Source organism: Heterocephalus glaber, unplaced genomic scaffold, assembly GCF_053883595.1.
Source record: "Heterocephalus glaber isolate CG9 unplaced genomic scaffold, H.glaber_assembly_v1.0 deba00000331, whole genome shotgun sequence".
NCBI lineage: Eukaryota > Metazoa > Chordata > Mammalia > Rodentia > Bathyergidae > Heterocephalus > Heterocephalus glaber.
The window spans coordinates 25,258,266-25,267,904 of NW_028258142.1; the positions used below are offsets into that span (position 1 = coordinate 25,258,266).

At 42.8% G+C, this 9,639-nt stretch overlaps 1 protein-coding gene across 1 annotated transcript; it reads right to left on the bottom strand.

Annotated features, from left to right (window-relative positions):
• Positions 1-1,781: 1,781 nt before the first annotated feature.
• On the bottom strand, positions 1,782-4,286 carry LOC101710268 (ubiquitin carboxyl-terminal hydrolase 10-like). Its single transcript, XM_087190250.1, is given in 4 exon segments — positions 1,782-2,060; positions 2,062-2,497; positions 2,639-2,867; positions 2,870-4,286. Coding segments are annotated over 4 exon segments (2,361 nt in total).
• Between the last annotated feature and the right edge of the window lie 5,353 nt (positions 4,287-9,639).

A 9,639-nucleotide genomic window follows, 5' to 3' on the forward strand; every position in this document is an offset into this window, starting at 1 on the left:
TTTTAAGTCAAGTGTGTTTCTTGTATGCAGCATATTGTTGGATCTTGCTTCTCGACCCATTCTGCCAGTCTATTTCTTTTGATTGGTGAATTGAGATCATTAACATTGATGGTTATAATTGATGCGTATTGACTTATCATTGTCATGACTTTTTCTTTTTGTTGGATTCTTCCCCTTTGCGTTTAATTTCTTGTCATGCCTTCTGGATTCATTCTGGTCTGCTTCCTGGGGTTGTAATCCTTGCTGTCTTTCCCTAGGATATTGTCTAAAATTTTTTGGAGTGCTGGTTTGGTATTTATGAAGTTCCTAAGGTGCTGTTTGTCATGAAAGTATGTTATTTCTCCATCAATTTTGAAAGATAGTTTTGCAGGGTACATCCATCTGGGTTGGAGGCTGTTTTCCTTTAGGGCTTGGAATCCATTACTCCAAGCTCTTCTTGCCTTGAGGGTTTGCATCGAGAAGTCTGCTGTGATTCTGATGGGCTTTTCTTTGTATGTGATTTGTTTCTTTTCTCTAACTATTTGTAGAATTTTGTTCTTCTGTTGGGTTTCTGGAACCTTAACTATTATATGCCTATGTGTAGATATTTTTTTGATCAAGGCTAGCTGGAATCCTATATGCCTCCCTTCTCTGTATGTCAAGTTCTTTTCCCCTGCTTGGGAAGTTTTCTGCCATCACTTCTGTGAACAGTTTTTTATGTCATCTGCACTCTCTCCTGTTTCTTTGTTGACTCTAATCAGTCTTATGTTATTCTTTGCATTGTCTAGCAGCTGCTGGAATGATTTCTCATGGTCTCTTACTATTTTAAAGCAACTTTTCTTTTATTGGTCCCTAATTGAAATCTTATCTTCTATATTTGAAATTCTGTCCTCACATTGGCTCATTCTACTGCATAAACATTTTTTGTTTGTTTGTTTTCCTAAAGCAACTTCGTGATTTTATTGATGGGTGACAACTTTGTACTCCTAAGTATCACTAACTGTGTACAAGTGGGGTGCAGCACTAGAGGGGCAGACAGCAGAATGAGAGAGCAGACTTTAGGAAATACCAATTTTCAGTGTTTTTCCAATGTTTCATTATGTGTACACAGAAGCATGAAAGCAATTTGAAATCTTAATGGCAATAAAGTTACAATCACCCATCTATGTGGACTAACATCATTTAACTCCAAATATTTGATCTGCAACATGTATGTAGGCAGTGTTTCATTGCACAGCTATTAAAATGTATTTTTCCTGTTATTAACCAGCAACTTATTTTTGTGTTTATTTTTCTTTTTTTAAATTTTTTTATTTTGTGTTTATTTTTCCTTTGAAGTAAGAACTATGTCTTCTCTCATCACTGCTTCATTTTTATCATTTATCAAAAACTAAAGGGTAGGGGAGGAAAGTGTGGTGGACTAAAAAATATTTTTTAAGGAAAGATAAAATTCATTTTCACAAATTTACAAAAGTTGCTGGTGTAGATTTATTCTATTAAGCAATTAAACTGGGAATCAAATGCAAGTTTCACTTTCTTCTATCAGGAATCAGCATTATTTCAGAATTACAGGTTTTGGTGTATTTTCTTAAATCAAGCAACAGTCTGTTTCAACCAAATGATTCTGATTTGGAAGTAAGAAGTCAACATAAACTATGTTGCACACAAATCCCATGACATCTTTCCATTCTAGCTCACTTTTGCAGAAGAGAGAGTCTCTCTAAGGAGCCAGTAACGAGGCAGGAAGTCAGTGAGCTGGAACCCTACAAGGCGGCTGGAGGCACACACTCGGGCACACTCGGTCACAGCAGGTCCATGCGGCGGTAATACAGAAGGTAGGCGGTGCGTTCGTCGGTGGGCTTCAGCACCTTGTACTGCTGGATCACCTTGACCATCTGGTTGTTGATGCACAGCCAGCTGTTGAGCCCAATCTGGAAGACATTGGTAGTGTAGTGCCCTCCTGTGGCGCTGTTGCAGTGATGGTAGACCACTGCGATGAGCCTGTAGGTCCTATGGCGTTTAAAATTCTTATTTTTAACCCCTGGAGAAAGCAGTTCCTTGCTGATCTCCAGGTCCACGGGGGTAGTTGATGTTCTTGACCAGCTTCTGGCAGCCGCCAGTCTTCTCGTACATGAAGCACTTCAGATGCAGCACAAAGACAGGAGGGAGCTTCTCCAGAGTCACCCGCCGGCTGATCTCCACCTCTTGCTTGGTTTTTGTGGTGTAACCCTGGACAGATTCTCTTGCCACTAGGCTCTCGAGCACATCCTCCATGGTGCATATCTTGTCAGACTTGATATCCAGCTGCAACATGAAAAATGGCTGCAGGGTGGCAGACTCTTTCGAACTCTGCTGGTAAACCACCGACCTGATGTGTCCACCAAAAATGCTGGTGATTGGGATCTGAATGAAATCCGCCTGGTGGGTGACTGACATCTTGTTCCTGGGGCCCACTTGCTCCCATTCCTCCTCGTGGCCTTCACCTTGCTCTTGCTGCTCTTCGTTGTTGGTCAAGGGGCTTCTGGGCCCATTGGATTCAGTTCCCAGTTCCCTTCAGCACTGTTTTTTCTTTTTTGGGGGGGGTACCGGGGATTGAACCCCGGACCTTGCACTTGCGAGGCAGGCGCTGGAACCACTGAGCTAAATCCCCGGTCTGGGCCCATTGGAAACTGTGAGTTTTTCACTGTCCGGCAAGAGGAACCTCTTCAGGCTCAGCATCTCCTCATGCAGGCCATTCAGGATGAGGTCCAGGTACTCCTCAGCATCTTCCTGTCGACCCTTTTCAGACAGGCTCGACTTGATGACGGTCAGGAGTCTGTAAATGTATGTGGGCTCAAAGGCAGCTCCAGGATGGATGGCCCTCATGATTTTATCTCCAAGAGCTTGGCAGGCTTGGGAGGCACAGGCATGTTGGTAAACTCATTCATTAGCTGAAAAAAGCTATTTATCATGGGTGTCGACGTGCAAGGCCTCTGCACATTGGAGTACAGAGGAATGAACTTCATGAGGTAGTACACTGGAGGGCAAGTGACTACCACCTGCACAGTAGCATTAATGTAGCACCAGTTTCCTTTATTGATCCGCCTACAGGGTTGCCATGACACTGGCTTATGTGCTAGGGTTATATTCTCCAATAACTCTGCGATCTGCATGGGTACGGGATCCTCTGAAACTGGAACAAGACCTTTGACTTCAACCTGCTTTTCAGAGACCAGGGGAGATGAGGCAGGAAGGGAACACTTAGTTTCCACATACACCACGGGTGAGGAGGAAGAGGGCTTAGCATCATGAAAGAGGCTGGCCCAGGACTTGGGAGGCTGGTTAATGGGAATGGGTGCAAGGAGGGCACTGTTGGCAGGAGGTGGCATGCATTCCAGCTTGGCTGCATTCGAGTCTGTGCTCTCCACAGTGTGCAGCTCCCTGTTGGCAGCTGTGCCCACACTCAAGGATTCAAGTACTTGTCCACTGGCGATGCCAAGGTTCTCAGTAGTATTGGTAGCAGTGCAGGGCAGAGCCACAGCTGTCCTTAGCAGGTGGTCTGCGGGGAGGCAGGCTTGCTCAAAGTCAGGCCCACAGCAGCCCTTGGGCTGCCCCACAGTCCTGGCAGAGCTGTTGAGTGCTCCAGGGTAAGGACCATCAGGCACAGTGTCACTGAGGAAGTCCGTGGAGTTCTGAGGGCTGTCACAAGTCCTGGGTGAAACTGGCGGGAGCATGTCACCCATAAACTCGGCATCCTTGGCAGCCACCCTGCTCAGGCCAGCTGAGTTGGCATGGCCGTTGACCACAGCTTCTGTGGAAATACTCTTGTCACCCCCAGTTTTCAGGTAACTGTAATACCCCGGCAGCTGCTTCTTCTTTTTCCGCTTCCTCTGTCCCAGGCCACCTGGGCCACCAGCGTTCTCCAGAGCCTCCACCTCGGTGTGTGAGCTGCTGACCAAGGCTAGGGCCAGGTCCGGGTATGGGCGGTCAAGGGAGCTGAAGTTCACCTCCTGGTCTAGCCCATCAGGGGTCTTTTTGGAAGCTGTACAACCAAGAATACATTCAGGGGCCTGAGGGTTCAATGTGCTTGAAATACTGTAGCATGGGGCTCTTGGCAGAGTATCACTGGGGTCAATTACTTCATTGACACCAAACTCAATTCTCTGATACTCTTGTCCATCAGGCAATTCGTCCGCAGCCTGAGTGCCACACAGAGCTGTTCCGCTGTATAGGGGGAGCTCAACTGAAGAGCGAGGCATCACAAAGAACTGATTGAATTCATCAGGGCTAAAATCTCCAAAAATATACTGCAGGCCATGGCGGGCCATGGCACCCCATTTCAATGGGACTTGTTACTGCTCTGGCTCCTTCCCGCCGCCACCATCTTCTCGCCACACAGATGCTCGCATCGACTGCCAGGCCTGAGCACTGGCCATGCTGTGGGGCAGGGGCGTGCTCTGCCTGCTGCATAAACTTTCAGTGGAGTTTCTGATCTCCTGGAAATCTGTTTGCATCTGTTTTATGGATTCCATTTGTTTCCTATGTTGGGATTCCATCATGTTCCTCAGCTCCTCTATTTTTTTTATCTGTGCCTGCTCTAGATTTATGAATCATGTCTTGCACTATGGGCACAATCTTTGCTGTTATCTGAGTAATTATTTCTGATTTCATTTTTTCCAGATCCTCTTTTGTTGCCAGTTCAGGGAGTCCAGGTGGTTGAGTATCAGATTGTTCCATCTCATTTCCCTTTGGGGTTACCTTAGGTGATCTGGAAATCTGGGTTTGAGACTTGTTTACGTGTCTTCGCATTTCAACAGATGTAGCCTGCTGTGTCTTTGTTGAGGCAACTTTTCGCTTACCCAGTGGTCTTCAATTCTCAGCAAGCCACAGAGCTGTCTTTTCTCTGCTGCTCACCAGTACACTAATACCTGAGTTTAGAAAGGTGGCCTTCTGGATCCCTGAGCTGACCTATTGTCTGGATGGGGTTCTGGCTTGGGCCTGTGCACACTTGGGATGGTATCTAGGTGTGCCACTGGCTAGGGCCTCTATGTAGCTATTGTCTTGGAGGGCCTTTGGCTGGGGGCTGTGCACCCCAGTTCCTGTTGTGTGACCCAAGCTTTTGGCTAGGGTCTTGGGCACTTACTGATGGTTTTGGGGCAAACCTCTGGCTGTTGCTTGTGTGCTTGTGCAGCTCTTTTCCAGGCAGGCCCTTTGCTTGGACCTGTGTGCCCCAGCCTTTGGGGTTGGGGTGGGGCCCTGGCTGGGATCTGCTTGCAGCCACGCTGGTCTGTTCCACACCACTGCTCCTCCTACTAAGATGGTCTGGTGTGCCTGTATTGCAGAGATTTTCTTCACTTTTCCAGTGGGCTTTAATTTTCATCAAGGGGCCTCAGAGAGGCCCCCTTTCTGTTGTTCACTTCTACTCTATCTTCTCAAGCTCAGAACAATGTCCTTTATGACCCTTGCAACTTTGCAGTGTGGATTCAGGTAATGGCTTGGCACAGCGAGGGGTATGTGTGTTTGCTGGCACCCACGTGGCTCACTTCCTTGGTACTTTGGGGTGTTGGTACAGCTGCCCATGAGGCCCACCTCCTCAGTGCTCTGGGGCAGTGGTATGGCAGCCTATGTATTATATATATATATATTTTAATCTATCTATTATACATTTTGATCCATATTAACACTTTCATTTTCTCACACCAGATAGTATCCAAAAAGTTGAAATACTTAGGAATCAACCTAATGAAAGAAATCAAAGACCTCTACTCTGAAGAATACAGCACTCTAAAAAAAGAGATGGAAGGGGATATCAGAAAATGCAAAGACATCCCTTGGTTTTGGGTAGGAAGACTACTTTTATTTTTTAAGAGTAATATTTTTCAATGTTAATATTGAATAATATAAAACATGAAACAATAATTTCCCATGGTTCTTCTGCCCAGATCATTCTTTTTTTTTTTTTTATTAAATTCTTTTATTGGTACATTGTAGGTATACAACACAATTACATTTCTCATTGGGAATTGTACCTTTACATAATGCATCTTCGTTCTTATTTTTTCCCCATTCCTAGCCCTCCCTTCATGCCCTCCAGCCTTCCCTATTTAGAAAGACTTTATTTCCATTTTTTCCATTTCTCAGCATTTTTCCTTTCCCTTCTTTATTTTCTCCTGCCCCTCCCACTACCCCTACCCCTTTGGACCTTTTCTTCCTATTTTACATTATCGATTATTCATTCTAATCATTGGTACATTTTAGGTATACAATATAATGACATTCATCATTGGAAATTTGCACCTTTGCATAATCTCTCTTGGTTCTTATTTTTCACCCTTGCCCAGCCCTCCCTTCAACCCCTCCAGTTCTCCCTATTTACAAAGGTTTTGATCCTATTTTTCTATTTTCTCATATTAATCCCATTCCCTTCTACCTTTTCCCCTAGCTCTCCCACTTCCTTCCCCTTTGCCCGTTTTCTTCCTATTTCACATTACCTATTATACATTTAGTCCTTACTTACACTTTCAGTTTCTCACACCAGAGAAACTATTCAGTATTTATTCATGTGTGTCCTATTTATTTCACTTAAGAGTATTGCCTCAATGTGCATCCACTTAGCTATAAATGTCTCTAATTTCTCATTTTTTAGGGGTGAGTAGTACTCCATTTTATTAAAAAACCCACATTTTCTTTATCCAGTCTCCTGTTGATGGGCATTTGGGCTGTTTCCAAGTTTTAGCTATTACAAACTGTGTTTCTATGAACATGGGTGCACATATATCACTGTGGTATGACTCTTTTAATTCTTTGGGGGAGATCCCCAGCAGTGGAATAGTGGGGTCAAATGGGACTTCCAGTCCTAGTTCTTTGAGGTATCTCCATACTGATTTCCACAGTGGTTGCATCAGTCTACACTCCCACCAGCAGTGGAGCAGGGTTCCTCCTTCCCCACAGCCCTGCCAACATTTGTTATTGGTTGATTTCATGCTAGCAGCCATTCTTTCTGGAGTGAAGTGGAATCTCAGTGTTGTTTTCATTTGCGTCTCTTGAATGACTAGTGATGTTGAACATTTTTTCATGTATTTATTTGCTATTTCTACTTCTTTGTCTGAGAAATGTCTGTTCATTTCAGATGCCCATTTTTGGATTGGGTCTTTAAATTTGGGAGGTCTGATCTTTTTAAGTTCTTTATAGATTCGAGATAGTAGACCTTTGTCTGAGGAAGAGCAGGTGAAGATTTTTTCCCACATTGTGGGTTGTCTCTTCACACTGCTGGTGGTTTCTCTTGCTGTGCAGAAGCCTTTTAATAAGAAGAGATCCCATTTGTTGATTGTGCTAGTTCACGGGCAACTGAGGTTTTGTTCATAAAATCTTTTCCTACACCGATGTCTTCAAGGGTTCTACCTAACCTCTGTTCCAACTGGTTCAGAGTTTCTATTTTAATATTTAGATCTTTAATCCATTTTGATTTTAGTTGAGTGCATGGTGAGAGATACAGGTCTAGTTTTAATCTTTGGCAAGTTGAAGCCCAATTTTTCCAACACCATTTATTAAAGAGGCTATGTTTCCTCCAGTGAGAGTGTTTGGCTCCTTTATCGAAGATGAGATGGCTGAGTGTGTCTGACACTGTATCTGCATCTTCTAATCTGTTCCACTGGTCCTCAGGTCTGTTTCTTTGCCAGTACCATGCTGTTTTTATCACAGTAGCTTTGTAGTATAGTTGCAGGTTGGGGATCGTGATACCCCCTGCCATGTCTCTGTTACCTAGAATTGCTTTTGCTATTCTGGGTCTCTTCTTGTTCCAAATGAATTTTTGACTGTTTTCTCAAGGTCCATGAAGTATGCTGCTGGGATCTCAATTGGAATTGCATTAAATCTATATAACAGTTTTGGAAGTATGGCCATTTTCACTCTATTAATCCTTCCTACCCAGGAACAGGGGATGTCTGTCCATTTTCTGATATCAGCTTCAATCTCTCTTTTCAGAGTGCCATAGTTTTCAGAGAAGAGGTCTTTGATTTCTTTTGTTAGCTTGATTCCTAGGTATTTCAGGTTTCTGGATACTATTGTGAAAGGAATTATTTGCCCTATTTCTCTCTCAGTGAGTCTGTCATTGGTGTAGAGGAAAGCTATTGATTTTTGTGTGTTGACCTTGTAACCAGCTACTTGACTGAATTTGGTTATTAAGTCTAGAAGACTTTTGGTGGAGTTCTTGGGGTCTTCTATATAGAGTATCATGTCATCTGCAAATAATGACAATTTGACTTCTTCATTACCTATCTTTATTCCTTTTATTTCTTTCTCTTGTCTAATTGCCGTGGCTAATGTTTCCAGAACTATATTGAACAAGAGTGGTGATAGTGGACATCCTTGTCTTGTTCCTGATTTGAGTGTGAAGGATTTCAGTTTTGGACCATTTAGTATGGACATTGACTGTTGGTTTTTCATAGATGGCTTCTATCAGTTTGAGGTAGAGACCATCTATTCCAATTTTTTGTAGGGTTTTTTATCATAAATGCATTTTGGATTTTGTCAAATGCTTTTTCTGCATCTATGGAGATAATCATATGGTTTTTGTCCTTGGCTCTGTTAATATAGTGTATTACATTAATTGATTTTCGTATGTTGAACCATCCCTGCATCCCTGGGATGAATCCCATTTGATCAGGGTTTATGATCTTCTTGATGATCTTCTGCATTCTGTTTGCCATTATCTTAATAAGGATTTTTGCATCTGTGTTCATTAGTGAGATTGGCCTATAGTTCTCTTTTTCAGTTGGGTCTTTCTCTGCTTTGGGGATCAAGGTGATGCTTGCTTCCAGGAATGAATTTGGGAGTATTGCTTCCCTTTCAATATCATTGAAGAGTTAAACAGTAGTGGTAGAAGTTCCTCTCTAAATGTCTTGTAGAATTCAGCAGTGAAGCCATCAGGGCCCAGGCTTTTCTTAGTTGATAAGTTTTTAATTACATTTTCAATTTCATTGGTTGATATTGGGTTGTTTAGAATTTTTAGGTCTTCTTCATTCAACTTTGGTAATTCATATGTATCTAGGAATCTGTCCATTTCTTCAGTGTTGTCTATCTTATTGGCGTATAGGTTCTGGAAGTAGGTATTGATGATCCTCTGGATTTCTGCTGGGTCTGTTGTCATTTCACCCTTTTCATTCCTAATTGCATGGATTTGGGCCTTTTCTTTCCTTTTTCTGACAAGATTGGCTAAAGGTTTGTCAATTTTGTTGATTCTTTCAAAGAACCAACTCTTGGCTTCATTGATTTTTTTGTATCATTCTCTTAGTCTCCATTGCATTGATTTCTCCTCTGACCTTTATAATTTCCTCCCTTGCATGAGTTTTGGGGTTGTCCTGCTCTTCTTTTTCTAGAAGCTTGAGGTTCAGCATCAGGTTGTTTAATTGGGCTCCTTCTGTTTTCCTAATATGCGTATTCACTGCTATGAATTTCCCTTGTAAGACTGCTTTCATTGTGTCCCATAGATTCCAATATGTTGTACTGTCATTGTCATTTAATTGAAGGAACTGTCTGATTTCTTTTTTAATTTCCTCTGTGACCCATTGGTTATTCAGAAGTGTGTTGTTCAATTTCCATGTGTTTATGAAATTTTTTGAGTTTCTTTTGCTATGGATCTCCAATTTCATCACACTATGGTCTGATAATATACAGGGGATA